The 21,145-nt window shown below is 34.9% G+C and overlaps 1 protein-coding gene across 6 annotated transcripts in view; it reads right to left on the reverse strand.

The window, feature by feature from the left end:
• The window catches only part of SYCP2 (synaptonemal complex protein 2), a 103,270-nt gene that overhangs the window by 37,940 nt on the left and 44,185 nt on the right, over positions 1–21,145 (reverse strand). For all 6 annotated transcript variants that reach the window (XM_077116841.1, XM_077116826.1, XM_077116817.1 and 3 more), the window contains 10 exons: positions 14,714–14,862; positions 13,771–13,845; positions 13,113–13,259; positions 7,384–7,483; positions 6,303–6,457; positions 3,483–3,552; positions 2,913–2,970; positions 2,228–2,361; positions 1,650–2,080; positions 75–202 (listed from right to left, as the gene is read on the reverse strand). In XM_077116841.1, coding sequence (XP_076972956.1) covers positions 75–202; positions 1,650–2,080; positions 2,228–2,361; positions 2,913–2,970; positions 3,483–3,552; positions 6,303–6,457; positions 7,384–7,483; positions 13,113–13,259; positions 13,771–13,845; positions 14,714–14,862 — 1,447 coding nt within the window. The remainder of the gene's footprint in view (positions 1–74; positions 203–1,649; positions 2,081–2,227; positions 2,362–2,912; positions 2,971–3,482; positions 3,553–6,302; positions 6,458–7,383; positions 7,484–13,112; positions 13,260–13,770; positions 13,846–14,713; positions 14,863–21,145) is intronic.

Consider the following 21,145-nt stretch of genomic DNA (forward strand, 5'->3'; position numbering starts at 1 on the left):
CATGTAAAACTAACCTTTTTAAAGCTAGGCATATATGCCAGAAAAATATTTATGTCTAAAATTTAAGAACATACCTGTCAATCACAGAGTCTTTTAATTTTCTTGTAGACTTCAGGTCATCCTTTGGTTTATATCTCTTATTGATTTGGCTTATCAAGGAATCTGCTGCATCAGTAAATCCTTTCCCTTTTGACTTTTCTCTCTGAAACAGTTTAAACAGTTACTTTAAAACTCTACCACTTAATCTTCAAGGGAAAATAAATGCTAAAGAGAAAATTTAAGAAAAATCATGTTCTATTGTAACTGAGAAATTTGGATTACAGGGAGAATTCTGATTGCTAAGTCATTATATAGACATTTCTTTTTGCTTTCTGGTATGCTGGAGTAGAGAGAGGAAAATAATTGTAATTGTAATCTGGCTGCCTTGATCTCTGATAATGGTTGTATAGCCTGTGTCTTGTGCCCTTGTGACTAATCTTCACTGGTACCATCTATCCAGTGCTTGAACTTCAGAGTTTGTGATCAACTAAAGACAGACCCTACTGTTTATTAATGAAGGGTTTTAGGTCAGCCCAGAACTAAATCACCCCAAGTTCAAAGTTATCTTGATAACTGAACAGGATCTAACCAAAATGGGCCCACTGACATGTGCAGTAACTTAGACTTTAATTTATAAGTTCTATATTTCATTATAATACTAAACCACGGCAATCATCACATTAAAGCTGCCATACTCTCACATATGTTCTGTGATTAAGCAAGTAATCAATCTGTGCATACTCAATAATGAAATCACCTCTAACAACATCATCAGGGACCAGTGTGCTCATTATCCTAAAACCTGCTCTTTTCTTTAATACTATAAAACTATTAAAATTACTGCAATTAGGGGAGACAGATTTTTAGCCAATAGGCCATATGATCTCCAGCTTCACACCGAGTAACAAACTCATTCTCTCTTTGAAACCCGGTGTTTCAAGAATTGGTCATTTGAGCACATGGGCAAAATAATTCACTAACTTTGTCCAGTATTGTGATAAAAATTATTTACAGTAACTGTTATAGGGGCTCCAATGGAGATAAATAGTTACAGTAGGAGACAGTCTTTCTATTCTATTTATATCCTTTCTTGAAAAACCTTGTGAAAGTTTAATGCACTCATCCAAAAAAAGTTTGAGATGCTACTGTATATAAAGCTGTGCTAGACCATGCAAGTAAACAAATGTTGCATAAAAAATAGTCCTTATTTTCAAAAAGGTTACCAGAGGAAAAACTACACCAAAATAATCATTTATTAAAAAAATAAAGAATGATAAAAAAAGGTACACAGACAATGCTATATGCATGTTTAAAAGGATCTGAGGCACAAAGTGAGAGGAACCCAAAAAGAGGAGATAAAGAACTTCAGGGTTCATTCACACTATATACATTTAAATGCTCACTTTGTGCCAAGTCCTGCTTGATCAGGCCTGGGACAAGGGAGAGGAGTCTGAGGAGTTAAGGAGGTATTCACTTAGAGAACCTAAGTATTGAGTTGAACAACAAGACATTACAAATGTTGTATTTTCAGCAGTTTATCAAGCTTCTTTCATTTTTATGTTATTCAATAGGTGTATTATGCAAAACTGCAAAATACACTGAAAACTTACCATTTTTTTTGGTTTCAAATCACAGGAATTAAGTTCAGAAGTCAATCCTTTCACTGATTTTCTATGACTTTTTACATTTTTTCTAGGAGAAGGGCTTTTATCACAAATAGCAGTATTCACATCTTTTGACAATATGTATTTCTTCCTATAGATCAGAGATTCTTCAATTGTCTTATTCAGGAGAACTGATTTAAAAGTAGTCTCAGATGTAATATGCCAATCACTCTGGTTGCTATTTTCAATATTTTTCTGTTCCAGATGTTTAGGATAATTTAGTTGTTGACAACTGTTTTCTTTATAAGCTTCTGCTTTATCTACTTTACGCTCCATTATATCTTTCTTATATTGCATCTTTCCTGGTTCTTCAGAATTATCATCAGATATGGAAGAGGATGATTTTTGTTCAGTAAGTTTTTTGTTGATAACAACATCTAGTAGGAAAACAAGAAACAAATTCTTATTAAATTAATAAACTGATAATATGTCAAATTTTTTAAAACCTAAACTGTTTGACACACATTTAAGGAAATGAATACTTTCCTGAATTACTATTACACAGAAAGAAAACTATGCTTCACCTTGATTAAATGTGTCTCCTGATGAAGTACTTGCTCTTTCATTATTACAAAGTTTAATATTTGTTACAGGTGTCCAACATGCCAATTTGGAGTGCATTTTATTTTCGCAGATGTTGTCTAAAACACCAGGTAATCTAGGAAATAATTTCATTTGTTTAACATATTACAAAATAATAGACCATGACTGACTCTGACATAAGACTTTAATTTTTATTGAGTCAATGTTTACTGAAAGCAATTTGTCAATTTATCGGGTATGGAAATATTTTCCTATGTGATGAAGAAAGTTTAAATTTATTATATAATTCGTCTGATTACAGAATATTAGGTAAAATTACTATTAACGCCACTACTCAGATATCTATCTAAATATATCTTACATGTTCTACTGGGCATTTGAATTAAGTTAAATTTCATTACATTCACTCTTTTTTTTTTTTCTTTTGCATGGGCAGGCACTGGGAAACGATACATTCAGTCTTTATTAGAAAATTTTCTTCATGTTAAATCTCTCAATTTGAAAATACTTATGTTGGTAAATTTAGAAAAACCAGATAGAACATTCCTCACTGTCCTATTAAAATAATATTTGAGTGATGATTAAAATGCTATAATCATTACTATCTCTAAAACTTAAATAACATTAATATATGCTAAATGGTTTGATGGGTTTTCTTATACTTACACAGGTTTATCTGTTCTTCCTACTGCCTGTGACTCAGGAACAATATTGTGGAGTTCTTCTAAATAAACAAAATTAACATATTTTAATTTCTTCCTGTAGCTGGTAAAGTGAAATGGGGATTGGTATAGAATTCTATAAAGGTATACATATAGGGATGGACTGATCTCCTCCCTCTTAGATTCAAACTTCTTGTGAACAGAGACTGTGTTAGAGTTCCTTGTAAACTCAAAATACCTTGCCCAGTGTTGAATGTTTTTGTTATACATGTTTTTTTCCCCCCCTTCAAATCAATGAAAGCTGATGGGGTTAAAGGAAAGTAGAGAGAGAAGAATTTTTTTTTGTATGCTGTTTGGCGGCATCACATTTTGTTATTTTTCCATGTGAGTTTCCTATTATTGTAGCACTATTTGAATTTTTGTTTGTTTGTTTTTTGGAAAGTGCATGGACCAGGAATCAAACCCAGGTCTCCCACATGGCAGGTGAGAATTATACCACTAAACTACCCTTGCACCTCCAAAAGAATAATGCATTTTTAAAAAGAGTTACTGAAATTAAGCCAAAAGTACTTACTAAAATTTTGGTTTGGGAAAACAATGTCCTTATTTCCTGTCTTTTCTACAACTTCAGCAGTTCCTTCATGCTATAAACACACGAAACATGTTAATACAATCTTAAGTTAATGTATTATATGAAAACAACTCTCAAGAGGCAGAGTATTAAGGTTAAAAATCTTTTAAAATAAATTTGCTTTGCTATTAATTTGGACTGCTTTATATCTATTTTGTAAATGTTATACCCATTCTATAATATTGCCTATCCTAAAACATTTCTAGAACCTCCATGGAACATCTCCTGCTGCAGTTGATCTCATAACTCATCTCAGTCTGATTGTCTTTTCATGTAGAAAAACATAGAAATACATAGAGTACATAGAAGATTGAATATTGTGAAATACTAAATTATAATTATTTTCTTTTTTTGGTGGGGCATGGGCAGGCACTGGGAATCGAATCCAGGTCTCCAGCATGGTAGGTGAGAACTCTGCCACTGTGTCACCATTCCCTGCCCCAAAATTCTTAATCTGAATTCCCTCTGCACCATCTATTTTTTATTTATTTTTTTTGCATGGTGTGGGCACTGGTAATTGAACCCGGATCTCTGGCATGGCAGGTGAGAACTCTGCCACTGCACCACCATCACCTGCCCTTAAATTATTTTCAAGTTTGATCATTGCCCATCCAATTTCTTACCTGCAGCAACCTTCCTTCTTCCCATAGCCACAGATATACAATTAATGCAGATAAAAAAAAAATCTGCCATTACTTTCTACGCTGGTTTGAAAGTACTATGTACCCCAGAAAGGCCATGTTTTAATCCTGATTCAGTCTTGTGGGGCAACTGATTCTTTTAATTCTGATTCACTACTGTAGGTCAGAAACATTTGATTAGATTATCTCCACAGAGATGTGGCATGTACAATTGTGGGTATGACCCCTTGATTAGATGGAGATGTGACTCTACCCATTCCAGGTGAGTCTTGATTAGTTTACTGGAATCCTTTAAAAGAGGAAACATTTTGGAAAGAGTGAGAGCAGACACAGAGAGAGAGCAGACAGAGAATGAGCCAACAGAAACTTCAGAGCAGATGAACAGATGCTGACACTTGGAGGACAGAGACATGGACGTTTGGAGATGCCTGGAGCCCAGCTGATGTCTCCATGAGATGTTAAGCAAGCCAGAACCTGGAGAAAGCCAAGGAAAGCGAAGTGATGGAAGTTAGCCCTAGAGAAGCAAAGTGAGGAACCCCCATAGGAACAGAGGCTGAAACAACAGAGCCCAGGAATAAGGAACTAGTAGATGCCAGCACATGACTACCCAGCTGACAGAGGTTTACCTGACCAATGGGCCTTCCTTGAATTAAGGTATCTTTCCCTGGATGCCTTAGTTTGGACAATTTTATAGGCTTAGAACTGTAAACTCATAACTTATTAGATTCCTTTCATAAAACCTGTTCCAATCCTTTATATGCATTCTCATAGCTTATAAAATAAAAAAATTTTGGAAAAATATACCCTTTAATCTAAGATACTTGCCCCACCCTGGCTAAATTCTCTATTTAATCTAGCCAGTAGTTCTCTACAGTAGTAGGGGAGAAGTATGGATGTAGGTAGGAATGTTTGGGTTGTCACACTGACAGAAGGGTTCTCTTAGCAATAAGTAAGCACAGGCCTAGAATACTTATCATCCTACAATATTCAGGGCCATGCACTACAAGCAAAAATAGTACCTCTACTAAAGAGCACTCACATAGACTTTTTAATCATTGCTTTGACTTAGAGATTTTTTAATATCTTCAATTTTTATAAGCTTAATCTTCTACCACACACTGATTTCAATTTGAAAACAAAAATTCACCACCCACCTTTCTTTTCAGTAGCACCAAGGCTGCTAAGCTTTGTTCAAGAACATCATACATATTTATATTCTCAGTTTTAAGTTTAAGCTGGGCTCTCAACATTGCCTAACACTTGTATTTATTATTATTATTAGCACTATCCCTTAACTTTTAGTAGCTATTCAAAATCTTCACTTGTTCCTGAGCCCTCTATTTCAACATATACCCATCAAGAACTCACTATCCTCACACTAGAGAAAATTCTAGAGAATCCTCACAATAGAGAAAACAAAAGCTATTACCTATGCCTAATTTAACGCTTTTTTATATCTATAAATTTATCTTTATCTCTGATCCTTTTTCTCTTATTCCCAAAGGAATAGGATACCTTTTTCTCTTATTCATTCCCAGCTCTGCCTCTTTGGCTTTCTGGAATGAATGCCATTCTCCCCAATATCCATTTGACTAACCTTTACTGACCCTTCAAAAATCAACTCACTCTCCTTAAAGAACATGTTCTGATCTTCTTCACTTTCCTCTCCAGCTATGGGATTAGGCACTCATACCTCTACTGGGTTCCTACTGCACCCATATGTACATCTAAGAGCACCTATATTATATTGTAATTATATATTAATTTTTCTAATTCCCATGCTAAACTTCGAGATACTTGAGGACAGAGTCCACCTATATTTTACATTTCCGTATCAGAGAAGACATTCATTTGTATGCTAAACTAATGAATGATGGTCAAGTCCATTTTTTCCTACTAAACATGTAAATCAGAGTTATACTGATGGACATTCATGAGTTTTATTGTGAGCACAGTAAATTATTCATATGCCAGAACAATCCTCACTCTATTTTCAAGAACAATAAAGACATCTAGGAAAGAAAAAAGGCAATACTTGAAGCAAAGTGAGACATTTGCTCCTTGCAAACTATAATAGCTTGATAAAAATTTATTTTAAAAAATGCTTTCAATGTAAAGTTACTTTGTCTGTATTATCTCTATTTCTTGCTTCAGCTGGTCTAGATTTAAGTGATACAGCATTATTCACTCCGTTTTCTGATGCATTAGAAATACAAGGTTGTTCTGTAGCGCTCATCATTTGCAGTGGTGGTTTAATTCTTCCTCTTCGTGGTGTTGCTAAAAAGGATGACAAAGGACTGCTAGATTTATTTTTGTTTTTTAGTTACTTATTGCTATTAATGAGGTAGTTTTCAGATGAGGGATGGAAGGAAGACTCTAGGACAGTTCCCAAGTTGCTAGTTTACTGAATAAATGGATAGAGATGCCAATAACCAAGATAGGAAACGGAGGGAAAATTGACAGGGAAGGTGGAAAGATTCATTCATTTTTGCAATTTTTAAATTTGAGGAGGCTGTTGGACATTAGACAATTTGTTGGATTTTTGAAATGGAAGGTCAAAAAATATATATATATGTATATATTTTGCATGCTGTATGGCAGGGTTACATTTCATTGTTTTTCCATGTGAGTATCCCGTTATTGCAGCAAAAGATCAATATTAAATTGTCATAAAGATTAAATAAGACATTTTTAAAATGACTAGTAGAAGTATGAGAAGCTAGTAACTACTTAGCATTTAGTATATATCAAGCACTGTCTAAATGCTTCACAAAATTCCTGGTTGAATGAGTGAATCTTATTTAATCCTCTAAACAACTTTATAAGGTAGACAACTTGGTCCCATTTTACTGGGAAAAACTAGTCCTAAACTTAACTAGAGGATAATCTGTACAAAATACAGGGAGTAGGAAACTAAGCTCAAATGGCCTGAGTGGCTCATTTAAATCATTGTTATACTGCCTCCCATTTTTCACAATAAATTATTAATGCTGGATACTAATATTTTGAACAATGTTTATATGTCAATACCCATTATACCTTTCCTTCAATTAGAAGATACTTGTGGTTCATATTTCATTAATTTTTACATCACCAACTGATTATCCTCTAGGTAAATCATGTCCAGAATTTCCCTGAATTAAAGATGTCTGTTTAAAAGATTTCTAACAAGTATTATTATAGTATAAGACTATAAAACTTACATGTGTTGATTAATAGAATTGGGCTTCTCACAGTATATCTGTCTGTACCAGGAACAATCATTGATGCTTCAGACATTTTTCTTTTGTTTGGAGTAATTATCTTAACCATGAGAAACAAACAGTAAATGCACATTGTTTTTTGAGATTAAATATCCTGCAATTTTACTTATAATATTTTGCTTTGACTACAGGCAAAAGATACATGTTTTTTTATGAACTACATGATATCCATAAATTTTTGTGCTCTTGGCTGACTTGAAAGGTTTTGTCCCAATGTTTGGTATTGAATAGGCAACCCAAACAATTAAGGCATATTGTTTTAAAGAATATTTATAGAATATCCAGATTTATGAAATACAGTACTGTCATACATTAGATGAAAATGTTTTACCGATGAAGATAAAAGTTGAGTTTACACAGTTAATCAATGACTTGCAATTTCCTGTTCTATTTCATGAGGATGAGGTTTGGAGACATATCTACGTAAGATTATTTTTGAATGCTTTCATAATGCTAAGCATTATTACAACGTTCATATATTTTTGTAAATTATATTAACAGTCTGTGATGACTAAGCTGCCTTTGGAGTAAAAAGCTACCACATGATCATCTCGATTGATGCAGAGAAGGCATTTGACAAAATTCAACATTTGTTCTTGTTAAAAACACTTCAAAGGATATGAATAGAAGGGAATTTTCTCAACATGATAAAGGAAATATAAGAAAAACCTACAGCTAACATCATCCTCAATGAGGAAAGATTGAAAGCTTTCCCCCTAAGATTAGGAACAAGACAAGGATGTCCACTATCACCACTGTTATTCCACATTATGTTGGAAGTTCTAGCCAGAGCAATTAGATAAGAAAAAGAAATATAAGGCATCCAAATTGGAAAGGAAGAAGTAAAACTCTCACTTTTGGCAGATGATATGACACTATATGCCAAAAACCCTGAAAAATCCACAGCAAAACTACTAGAGCTAATAAATAAGCATAGAAAAGTGGTAGGTTACAAGTTCAACATTCAAAAATCTGTAGTGTTTCTATACACTAGTAATAAGTAATCTGAGGAGGAAATCAAGAAAAAAATTCCATTTACAATTGCAACCAAAAGAATAAAATATTTAGGAATAAATTTAACTAAGAATACAAAAGACCTATACAAAGAAAAGTACAAGAAATTGCTAAAAGAAATCACAGAAGACCTAAATAAATGGAAGGGCATGTGTTTATGGATTGGAAGGCTAAAAATAGTTAAGATCAATTCTACCTAAATTTATTTATAGATTCAATGCAATACCAATTAAAATTCCAAAAACTTACTTTGTAGAAATAGAAAAACCAATAACCAAATTCATATGGGAGGGCAGGGTGCTTGCCCCGAATAGCTAATATCCCGAGAAAGACAAATGAAGTCGGAGGTCTCACACTACCTGACTTTAAGGCATATTATGAAGCACCCTGCCCTTCCATATGAATTTGGTTATTGGTCAAAACAGCATGGTATGGCATAAAGATAGATATATGGACCAATGGAATAGAATAGAGTATTCAGATATAGCCCCTCTCATCTATGGACAATTGATCTTTGATAAGGCAATCAAGCCAACTCACCTGGGACAGAACAGTCTCTTCATTAAATGGTGTTTGGAGAACTGGATATCCACACGCAAAAGAATGAAAGAGGGCCCATATCTCACACTCTATACAAAAGTTAACTCAAAATGATCAAAGACCTAAACATTAAAGCTAAGACCATAAAACTTTTAGAAGAAAACGTAGAAAAATATCTTATAAAACTTGTAATTGGAGGCAGTTTCCTAGCTCTTACACCCAAAGCACAAGCGTCAAAGAAAGAAATAGATACATGGGAACTCCTCAATATTAGATGCTTCTGCGCATCAAAAGAACTTTATCAAGAAAGTAAAAAGGCAGCCTACCCGACAGGAGACAATATTTGGAAATGACATATCAGATAAGGGTCTAGTATCCAGAATATACAAAGAGACTGTTCAACTCAACACAAAAAGACAAAAAAACCAATTAATAAATGGGCAAAAGACATGAACAGACATTTCTCAGAAAAGGAAATACAAATGGCTAAAAGGCACATGAAAAGATGCTCAATTTCCCTGGCTATTAGGAAAATGCAAATCAAAACCACAATCAGATACCATCTCACACTCACCAGAATGGCCACTATCAATAAAACAGAAAACAAGTGCTGGAGAGGATGTGGAGAGAGAAGCACACTTATCCACTGTTGGTGGGAATGTAAAATGGTACAACTGTTGTGAAAGGCAGTTTGATGGTTCCTCAGGAAGCCAAGTATAGAATTGCCATATGATCCAGCAATACCATTGCTAGGTATCTATTCAGAGGACATGAGGGCAAGAATACAGATGGACATTTGCACACCAATGTTTACAGCAGCATTATTTACAATTGCCAAGAGTTGGAAACAGCCCAAATGTCCACCAATAGATGAATGGCTAAACAAGCTATGGTATGTACATACGATGGAATATTATGCAGCTGTAATACAGAATGAAATGATGAAGCACGTAATAACCTGGATGGACATTATGCTGAGTGAGATCAGCCAGAAACAAATGGGCAAATACTATATGGTCTCACTGATATGAACTAACACTAACGAGTGAACTTGGAGAATTTCAGTCAAGAACAGAGGTTATCAGGAGATAGAAATAGGGTGGAGATTGTGTAATTGGAGCTGAAGGGATACAGATGGTACAACAGGACTACTTGTAAAAATTCAGAAATGTATAGCACAATATTACCTGATTGTAGCACAAAAATGTTAGTACACTGAATGAAGCTGAACGTGAGAATGATAGAGGGAGGAGGACTGGGCGCACATATGAAACCAGAAGGAAAGATAGACGATAAAGACTGAGATGGTATAATCTAGGAATGCCTAGAGTACCCAATGACAGTGACTAAATGTACAAATTAAAAAATGCTTTTGCATGAGGAAGAACAAAGGAATGCCAGTTTTGGAGGGTGCTGAAAACAGATGGTCATTCATATTTTAAACCTTCAACTTCTGTGGAAAAAAAAAGTAGGTGCAGGAATTCAGACATAGTTGCGAACAAGCTAATGGCTCCAATAAAGATTTGTATTCTCCAACATCATCCCAGAATGATTTATAAGAAAACAGAAGTAGATAAGCAGAAGAAGGAGATTCGAGGGCAAAAGTTTCAAAGGATGGCATATAAAAGGGTAGATGATGACATAATTGTATAGGGGCTTAGGAAAGCTCCTTTCAATAAGGCATCTGCCCCTAAGAGAGATAAAAATATTGATGGAGTTGTAAAATAGATAAAAGTATGTGGGGTGTGGGAAAAGGGTAGGGAGGACAAGAAGAAAGGGAATTCTTAGATTATTCAGTAGATTCTGCTTAAAGAAATTACAGTTCCTAGTGGTTTAGTGAATGGGACCTGCAAAGACACTTGTTCATATAAATGTCTCAAATAGCTAATCATTACTGAAAATAGTGAGTACTTAACAGTAGGGCAGTGTTTTTCAAACTTTAGTGCACTTAAGACCTTTCCAGGACTTATTATGACTCAATGTTTAAAGTAAGGTAGGTGGTCTAAGACTGCAATAAAGTACCCATCAGGATTCTAATACAGTAAAAAAAAAAAAAAAAAAAGAAAATGGACTGAGACTTGCAAATTTAAGTATGCTTTAGATGGGTAAAGTTAAAGAGGAACAGACAATGTGAATGAAGGTCTAGTGGTAAGAATGAACATGCTATACAAAGAGGTAGTAAAACAGTCTTACTAAAGGAGAGGCTACATACAGTGTTTTTGACCAAGCAAAACAAAATTTCAGAAGGTCTCATAACTGAGTCAAATTTAGAATCAGTGTAATAAACACAGATCCTGAACATTCTGGGCAGAAGAATGTTATCATGATAATGGTATTTCAAGAAAAATCTGTGGTGTATAAAATAAGATACTCACTTTCCAGAAACCTACAACCCCCAGATGGGTCACTGGACCAGATAAGTCCTGAAACCTAGAGGGCCCAGCCTCTTCAGAACATCAGACAGTTCCATCTCCCTACCCCATTTTAGAGACAGATCCTTCCAATATGAAAAATTTAGAATGACCATAGCCCATACACCCTTAAAGAGAAGGATGGGAAGATCAAAGATGATGGTGGAGTTATACAGTGAAGATAGGATTTAACAAATAAAATGAATGCTGAATCATTAAATTGATATCTCTTTTAGTCTCCAGTATCTTAGGGCAGTTAGAAGTAAAAACCTAAAATTGTGGAATTGTAATCCATGTCTAACTCTGAGATATGTTCTACAACTAATTGTGATGCTGAAGCTTTAAAATTTATTGCTTTTCTGTAATATGCTATTTTTCACACAAAAAAGAAGGAAAAAAAGTCGATTGTGATGATAAAAATATTTAAGCCTTCTAGCCTCCTATATTCTGGAGAAGCTAGAAGGAAAAACCTGAGAGGATCATATGGTAGCCCATGACAAACTCTGGGATCTGTCCTGTAACTGCCTGTTGAAGAGTGCTTTGAAAACTATCGCTTTTTAATTTCCTTGCTTTGTATATATGTTATACTATGCAATAAAAAAGTAAAAAAAAAATTAGGTACTCAAGGCATGACACAATGGTGTCAAAGACCAATTAGGAGATTACTGTATTAATCTAGGTGTGCTGTGCTGAGTTAATGACAGAGAGAATAAGGAGAAAAGGATGTGAGCAATACTGTGAAAGAACAAACACTAGCACTTTAATTTGACATGGGAAGAAAGGAGCTGGAATCAAAATTATTGCCAGAAAAGACAATAGTAGCATTACTGAACTATGAAGGCTGATGGAGATTAGAGGCAAAAAATAAAGAGTTTGGGGTTAGACTTCAACAAAGGACTTGAAGATATACAAGAGGAAATATCAGAAGAGTTGAGTAGAAGTGTAGCTATAGAACTTTGCAGAGAAGTCTGGCAATAGGTATATATTTGAGGTAAGTGACAAAGATATAAGCTGCCATTACGCACATGAAAAAAGCTCTGTAAAGGAAGAGGCAAAGAGATAGAGATGGTCAGAAGACTGGTGACCTACTCTTTAGGGCAAATCTACATTTAGGAAGTAGAGATATAAAATATATTTTGATGCAGTAAATAGTACAAAGAGAATTAAGATGCTTAAATAGAAGTCCAAGAAGGAAAAGACCTTAAGAGAAGGCTATCAGCAATCCCAAGTACCATAGGAAGGTTTAGAGAAGGCCAAAAAATGTTTCCATTGGATGTAGTCTACATAATGGATGAGGAGGAAAAAGAACCTAACACTTTGCTTCCTCATGTAAATAAACAGAACATTACGTTATAAATTTGTATTCTACATTATAGCCAAATGCAAAGATAATAACAGAAAGAATACATTTTAAAAGGGGGAATTACTCTCCTATATATCTCTAATTTGGAATTTCCAAGTGTTAAGGTATAGTATACCTTGTCCTTCACTACCACCCCTATCCTCCAACCCTTACACATTCACTTAATTTGCTAAAACACATTATCTCTTTTTCTGCATTTGTAAGTCAGGGCAGGGGGACTTCTGTAACTTGATCGATCAAGGTCATTAATAGATAAATTCTAGTTGCTTTTTTCTGTACTTACATACAGCAATAATTTGATCTAGGGTAGTTTTATATGACTCTTTTGATACCACATTTACCTGGAGCTGACTATTTTTTCTGTCTCCTTGACTGCTATTTTTGATACATTTTGGAGGCTTAGCAAATTCCTTTGGGGGGTTAGGTTTTTCTTTTAAACTAACGAGTTCTTCTTTGTCTGGTGAAATTGGACTCTCTGGCACTAGAATCTGTTGGAGAATGCAGAGAAAAAGAAAGAATTAAAACTGCAAAACAGAGAAAGTTCTCAAAAAAAAAAAAATCACTGAATGTCTTAATACAGCTTCTACTCATCTCACATTTTCCAAATTCAACTTTTTCTCTCTACTATCCATAAGCTGTTATAATTTATTAGCCTGACAGTGATATATGAATGTTTATAAAGTGACCCAACAAAAAATATCCACTTTTTCAAATGTTAATAGATACAAAAAGAAGTTTTGGCATTAGTGGTGGAAAATATTTTTTCTGATTTTTAAGGTTACCAAACTGGTATTAACTAACATTGGTCTACTCTCTGTATTAAAATTAATTATCATTAGATATGTTAAAATATTATATAAATTTTACTGGGACATAATGCATATTAAGGCTATTTGTTTTATAGATATTCACCTTAAACATCAACTTTAATACTGTCCTATCATTTAGGGTTAAGCTTAATACAATGATAAAAATCAAGTAAGTCAAAGACATATGTACCTGTGATCCACTTGCATCAAAAAGTATATGCACAGATGTTTTGGCAACTGAAATACCTTGTTTTCTGGTAAATTCCTAAAATTAAATTAATTCAAAGCTGAATTATTTTGTCCCAATTTTTCCATTTTAATGCAATTATTTCCTGTTTCCTCCCAAAGTTATCAAATTATTCCAAATCACTGCTTTGCATATACCCTCTCAGAATAATTCAATGACTCAACCATTAACATGGTCTACTTACCTCATCATTTTTGTATTTCCACAATGATCCCACACCAAATTTATCTCCCACTATTATTCAAAATAAATCCTGTACACTATCCACACCTGTCAACAGGCTATCTCCCCCAAACATCACATGAATGCTGCTTCCAATTCCCAGTTAAACAATATTTGGCTCATAATATCTCCCACAATCCCAGAAAGCATCTTATGTAAATCCCATCTTTTTTTCAACTTCAAAGGCCATTTTGAGTTCCATCTCCACAACAATGCCTTTCCTTCAGACTTGATTCTTAATGTGTATCCTCTTTTCTCAACTTCTATAATCCATTTCTCTACACTAATTAGTCACATTTTCTGAGGTATCATTTTGTAACTCTCACAGCAATGTTTAACAGCATGAGACTAGGTTACTGTCTTATCTTTTTTTTTTAAACACTTAGCAGGAATTCATTAAATGTTTCGTGTGGCTGCTGCTAATTTTGTCATCTGAGAAACCATCTAAAAAGTATTTCAACTTTGGATATTTAACCATACCCAAACTAAAGGGTATGGTTAACAAACAAGTGGCTAACCCATAATATATATTTTAAAAACTAAAATTTACATGTAGTTTTAATAATTAATAAAAAAAAAGACTACAGTGAAATTTAGAGCCCAAACTGAAAGTCTAGGATTGTGAAAGTAGTAAATATTCAGGGAAAAGAGTTAAAAAACTTACCCTATACTTATTTGCACCAAAAATTTTTTGAGTCACATTAGTGATTTCTAATGATGCATCAAAATACAAAAGCAATTCTTTCCCTTCTCTTTTGCTAATTTTCACTATATTTTTCAGAATTATGGTCAACAGTTTCTTCGATTCTTTCACTGTACACAAACAAATAATATAAATTATTTTATATTCATTTCTACGATATCATTCTATCATAAACTATAAGAAAAGCATGCAGCATATTAATTAAAATTAAATGAATCAAAGTTCAAACATTTTTAATTTAAGTTTTTTTTAATTAATCAATTCTGGTACTAACTAGCTAAGAAAGCCCATCAAATCAGTTTACCTTTCAGTCTCCTGATCTATGAATTACAAGGCAATACAGTAACTAATGAGAGAAAGTCCCAACCTGGTTCTAGAACCTAACAGATTCTAAATAAATATTTTCCTTGAACATATCTGAGGAAACTTATTTCTTAATTTAAAAAAGGCAATACCATAAGTTTAATTCTATACATAGCTATTTTTCTAGGCATAGGTATCTATACAAACTTTTCTATTAAACCCACAATTACTGTGTGTTAACAGTAAACAAAGACATTTAATGAACTTTGAATGCCAGGATATTGGGAGGTAAGAAATAGTGCTTCTCCTCAATGAATTTATCAATCCAGTGAAAAGAAAATACTTCGTCAGTTTATAAGAGGCATTCTACCCACTCTCCCCCCAGAATAAGTAATCAAATAATTACATAACACCCAACTAGACTGTATTATAGAATAAAACCCCAGCAGCACAGGTCACCAAGCTTCAGTTCTACTTCTGATTGTAGACAATTGTTGGCTGAGAAGTCTCCAAAAGTGCCTGAAGTGTGTATTTTTTGGGCAGGAGAATTTCCTAAGGAAGAAGGACCACTACAAGTAGGGAAAATTTTCGGTACATCTGAAAAAGCTCTGCAGGAACATTCATTCTATGACCTGCCCTAAGGAACAGCTGTCCCTACTAGGTATAAAATTCACTGATTTTTATAAGCCTAGCCTAAGTAAAAAAAGTCTCGGTTTTTTCAAGTATATGGTCATGAAACTTCCACAGGAATGAAATTTGATGGTATCAGGAATTACATTTGAAGTTTGTGATGACATGGTTTCTAATTCCAAGGGTGCCAATTGTTTAAAAAAAAAAGTTCTGAATCTCAACAATAGCAAGTTTTTAGGCTTTGGAAATGGAGATTTAGTTGGCTCTGAAGATGTTTCAGGTTTTAATAATGAAAACTAGAACATTTATAATTTTTATGGAAATATTTGCTTATTTTTATAGCCTTCCAACATGCATTAAAATTTCATTTTTCTATAGCTTACTATAAATTTATATTAAATACAATACAGACTTTCACTGTTTACATGAACATAGTATTAGAATTCCTTCAAATTTATTTTGCTGAATTTTTTGTACCTGTTTTTACTGAAAGATTTATCATATATTGGAACTATCAACATAGATTTGATTGATATTTATCTTTCCAAGGAAATGTGACCCACCCAATTATAGGTGGTAACCTTCGATTAGATGGTTTCCATGGAGGTGTGCCTCCACCCATTCAAGATGAAGTTGCTTAGAGCCTTTTAAGAGGGAACCATTTTGGAAAGAGCAACCAGAACCAACAGAGCCCACGCAACAGAGCCTTGGAGATGAAGAAGGAAAACATTTCCGGGGGAGCATCATGAAACAAGAAAGCTAGCAGATGTCCCATGTGCCCTCTCAGTTGAGAGAGAAAACTCAAACTTTACTGGCCTTTCTTGAGTGAAGGTAATCTTTTGGTGCCATAGACATTTTCACAGCCTTAGAACTGTAAACTTGCAACTTAGTAAATTCCCTTTTTTGAAAACTATTCTGTTCCTGGTATATTGCATTCTGGTAACTTTCAAACTAGAACACCATGGTCTGCCAAACCCCAACCAATATCATTCCTGTTAAACCTAAGGAACACCTAGGGCTCTATATTAGATTCTACAAAAGTTTCATGCACTAAGTTCACTTTCCAGAAACATATAAGCTCCAGAGGTTAATAGGCCAGATTAAGTCCTGAGACCCAGAGGGGCCAGCCTCTCTAAGAATATCACTGTTTCCATCCTCCTATCCTATAACTGTCAACACCACTTTTCAACCTGAAAAAGTTAGAATGGGCATAGCCCAAATATCTCTAAAGATTGGGAGAAGGATCAAAACATAAGAGGTAAAACAGAATTTAACAAATGAGTATAGCTTTTAGACTTCTTTTAGTCTCCACCATCTTGGAGCAGCTAGAAGGAAAAACTTGAAATTGTGGAATGGTAACCCATAACAAACTTTGAAATCTGTTCTATAACTACTACTGAAAATAAACTTTGAAATTTATTGTTTTTGTATATGTTATATTTCACAATAATAAATGTTAAAACAATAAAAGAGTACAGTATTATCTTCTGTGGAGTGGTGATGTAAATCATAATATAGTAAGAACAGGAATGGAAAGGAAATAGTAAACACTACTCTCTAAAAAAAGGCTATGAATGGAAAAAGAGAGTGAGATAGGGAAAGGAAGATACAGGATCTGTTCTAGTCTGCCAAGACTGCCAGAATGTAACACACCAGAGAGGATCAGCTTTTAATAAAAGGGGATTTATTGGGCGGACCACGGTGGCTCAGCAGGCAAGAATGCTCGCCTGCCATGCCTGAGGACCCGGGTTCGATTCCTGGTGCCTACCCATGTTAAAAAAAAAAAAGTGAAAAAAAAAAAAGGATTTATTAAGTTGAAAATTTATAAATCTTCCGAGGAAAGGCAGCTAACTTTTATCTGAGGCTCTCTGCTACATAGGAAGGCACATGGCGACATCTGTTGGCCTTCTCTCCCAGCTTCTGGGTTCCAACGGCCTTCCCCGGGGCAATTCCTTTCTACATCTCCCTAAATCTGGGCTGAGCTGAGAGAGCTGAGATGAGGTATGCTGAACTGCTTTGAGCTCTCTTCTGACCTCTCTCTTTTAAGCCTCCAGCTAAGGGGAGTGCCTTCACTGTGGAAGGCACTCCCCTTAGCCAACTGCAGATGTAATAAGCCACAGATGAGTTTCACAGGCTATTGATTCAAGTCCACAGCAACAGAACTGGGCACCACCACCTGGCCAGGTTGACACCTGAAGTTAACTACCGCAGGCTCCAAGTAAACTTTTTGTCTTAAGATGTAGATATTTGAGCCCATTTATAAGCTAAGAGAAAAGTACCTCTGAGAAAAAGAAGATACAAGAGATATTAGTCCATGGAGCAAAGACCTGAAGAATGTGGATGGATATCTCAAGAGATATTAGTCTTCAATAAGAGTAGATGCATCTCCTTCTTAGAGGAGAGATAAAGAAGAATACAGATGCAAATAAGTTTGGAGATAGAGACTCTGATGGGCCCAAAATTATAGGCACTCAACTGACAAATTCATTTTTTTTACCCTGATCAAATCTTAGTGAAAGAGAGAAAGGCCAGGGGCTTAAGGATGTTTACAACAACTTAAATAGAGGGGCACTTACTATGAACATGGAAGAATGCCAAGAAGCAATGAGAGAGTTTATTATCTCAGACATCTACTTCTGGGTAGAATGTAGTATACCCAACAGGCCAATGACCCTTTTGCAAAAACCAGAGAAGTAAAATAACCATATGTTTAATGGTCAGAAAGCTGTGGATGCAACAAGATCTCCAGTCCTTTCTGCCACAGAGACATTTGCCTATTGGGGTGTTGGCTTTGGAAGTGAGTTCCTGCTTGAGCAAAGTGAAATCAGCAAGCATTTAGTGATCAGAAGGCTCTGGATTAATAAATAGGAAACATAGGGTCTTAAAGGCATGATTGCTTTTTCTCTACAGGATATATGTCAAGTTCTGATGCAGCACAGGACTCTGGACTGAAAGCTGCTAAAGGCAGAGTTAACTCTACAACATTCTAACAGGACTTCAAGCAATATTCTGTCTGAAAAAAGGTCCAGTCTCAAAAACATGATCCGTTTCTCCCTCAAGACGTTTATCGGATTTTGAATTGAGTGGACTGAGAAGCTGCAAAGCTGGGATGGAATTCTCTGAAAAAACAGCTGTCTCTCTCACAATCTCTGAAGGTTTAAAAGACAGAAATATATCAAGCTCATAATTAACAAATGAGAATGGCCACACCTGAGGAATGGAGGTACATGAGAGAGAATAAATCTTATTAAAACTAGACTCACTCATATAGACCCTCACTTTCTCTGATTAATAAAAAGAGAGAAGAAACCCTCTGTGGTGGAAGAGCCACCTGGAGAAGTAGTAATTTTAATACAGTGTTTATCATGAAAATTACTAGACATGCAAAGAGACAATAGATCGTTGAAGCAGGACCACAGATGATTCAGCTATTACAATTGGTCCATTCAGACTTTAAAAACAACTGTAGGAGAAAAATTTTTGGGCTGATAGACCATCTGATCTCCTGCTTCACACATAGTAATAAACTCTTTCTCTCTTTGAGAAACTTTTTCTCCCAATTAGCTGTTATGCACACTGGGCAGAGAACCCAGCATTTGCCTGGTATCAATTTGGCAACTCTGACAGGACCCAGTTCCTAAGATGTAAAGAGTACAACTGCCCAAAGTTCTGGAGCCCCAGGACAGGCACTCAGCACTTTAAAAATTTCAAAGAAAGAAAGTTTCCCGTTTCAACTCCTGACATCTGACTGGATAAGTGCATCACCAAGGTAATAGTGGACTGGGTAGTTACTACAGATGTTTGACTCTCCTGGACCTGGGTCCACTTCCAGAAAGACCCCCCTTTTCTCTGACCTCTACACCCTTCTGTATTCTGTGTAACATTTTGTACAGGTTCAAAGCCCTGACTTTGTCTGTTGAGTATACTCCTGGAAAATAAATAATCCAACAATTGTTATTTAATGAAATCAATCAAGTATTTGATATCTGTTCAATTATTAATCTATTTACTTAGATATAGTGAACATTTAATGCCTTTTGATTGCTAATTGGTGTGTTCAGTTTAGTTAATTGGTGTGTGATATAGTGTTAAGTGTCTACGTTGTAGTTGGTGTGTTTTTGTATTTGCATTGTTCAAATGTTCCTAATTGTTTACTGAGTACTGAAATACATTAAAATCGGAAATTCTAATTCTAATAGCACTCCTGAATATAGCCCTTTGGCGTTTATTTTGAAAAACTAGAAACATCTTAATTATGAACATGTGAAGGAAACAAAACATAGGTTTTTTTGTAACACAGTCTGGTCTCAATACGATTTAGAATCAGGAAAAAAATGGTGTGAGAATGGCTCTGTAGAAGAGAACTCGGTATGATAGAATTGTTTTGCAAAAGAAAGTAGAAATGGGACAAGATGATGTGCTCAAACCTTTATTTGTTTCTCCCACAAATCAATGTTACTGAAAAAAATATAAATTTGTATCTGCAAATTTTAGTGGAGAAAAGAAAAATATCCTCCCTGAATCAGATCTGAAGGATCCAATAAAATATTAACTCCTTCATCTGCTCCACCTCCACCCTATAACTGAGGGACCAGTAGATCAGGAAAGGAAGAAGCTTCCCTATCTGCTTTTCCTCCTCTTCTGTATCCCCTTTACTGGGGGTAAAAGAGCATGAGAGAAATGGTCTCCTGTTCCCATACCTACAGGGGTACTTAATTTGACCAGGGCTGCTCTTTAAAACCAGTAGCAGAGCAACAGGCAAAACTTTTATTCCTCTAGCAAATGCCTATAAGAGTTGACTAACAGAGAGACCCAAGAGGATTTGTATATGTACATACACCATTCTCCACATCAGATTTATATAAGGAAAAACACTTCTCTAAAGAAAAGACTCAGAGAAAATAGAAAGCTTAGCTACTTCAATATTAGCAACTTATAACCAAAATTGGGTTAGTATTTAAGCATACCAGAAAAAATTAATAAGTAGGGTTCAATTCAATGAGTTTTATTTCCATGTTTCTGATTTTTTTGTGTCTAAATTTCTATTTGTGTCTGTTTGTGCAATGTATATTTTCCTAACCTCTGGATGGCAATGCCAAATTGGCAAACAAAAATTCTTAAAAGAGCTCTATTAGGATTGCTAAATATAAGATAAATAAGCGGGCACGCGCACACACACACACACACACACACACACACACACACACACACACACACACACACACACACACACACACACACACTAATACTCTTGGACACCCAAAAAGAAAAAAACCCTCTAGGCACTATGGTTCAAAGCCTTAGTTTTTGTAATTACTGTAAGCAAATCTGGACATTGGAAATAAACCATCCTCTGAAATTTTCCAAAGGCAGCAGAGGGCTGCCTAAGAAAACAGCAAAGACTTCCAATTGGCTAGGTCACAGCTTTGGTGAAACAGATCTAATAATTGTAAACAATCA

Source organism: Tamandua tetradactyla, chromosome 1 (assembly GCF_023851605.1).
Source record: "Tamandua tetradactyla isolate mTamTet1 chromosome 1, mTamTet1.pri, whole genome shotgun sequence".
Lineage (NCBI taxonomy): Eukaryota > Metazoa > Chordata > Mammalia > Pilosa > Myrmecophagidae > Tamandua > Tamandua tetradactyla.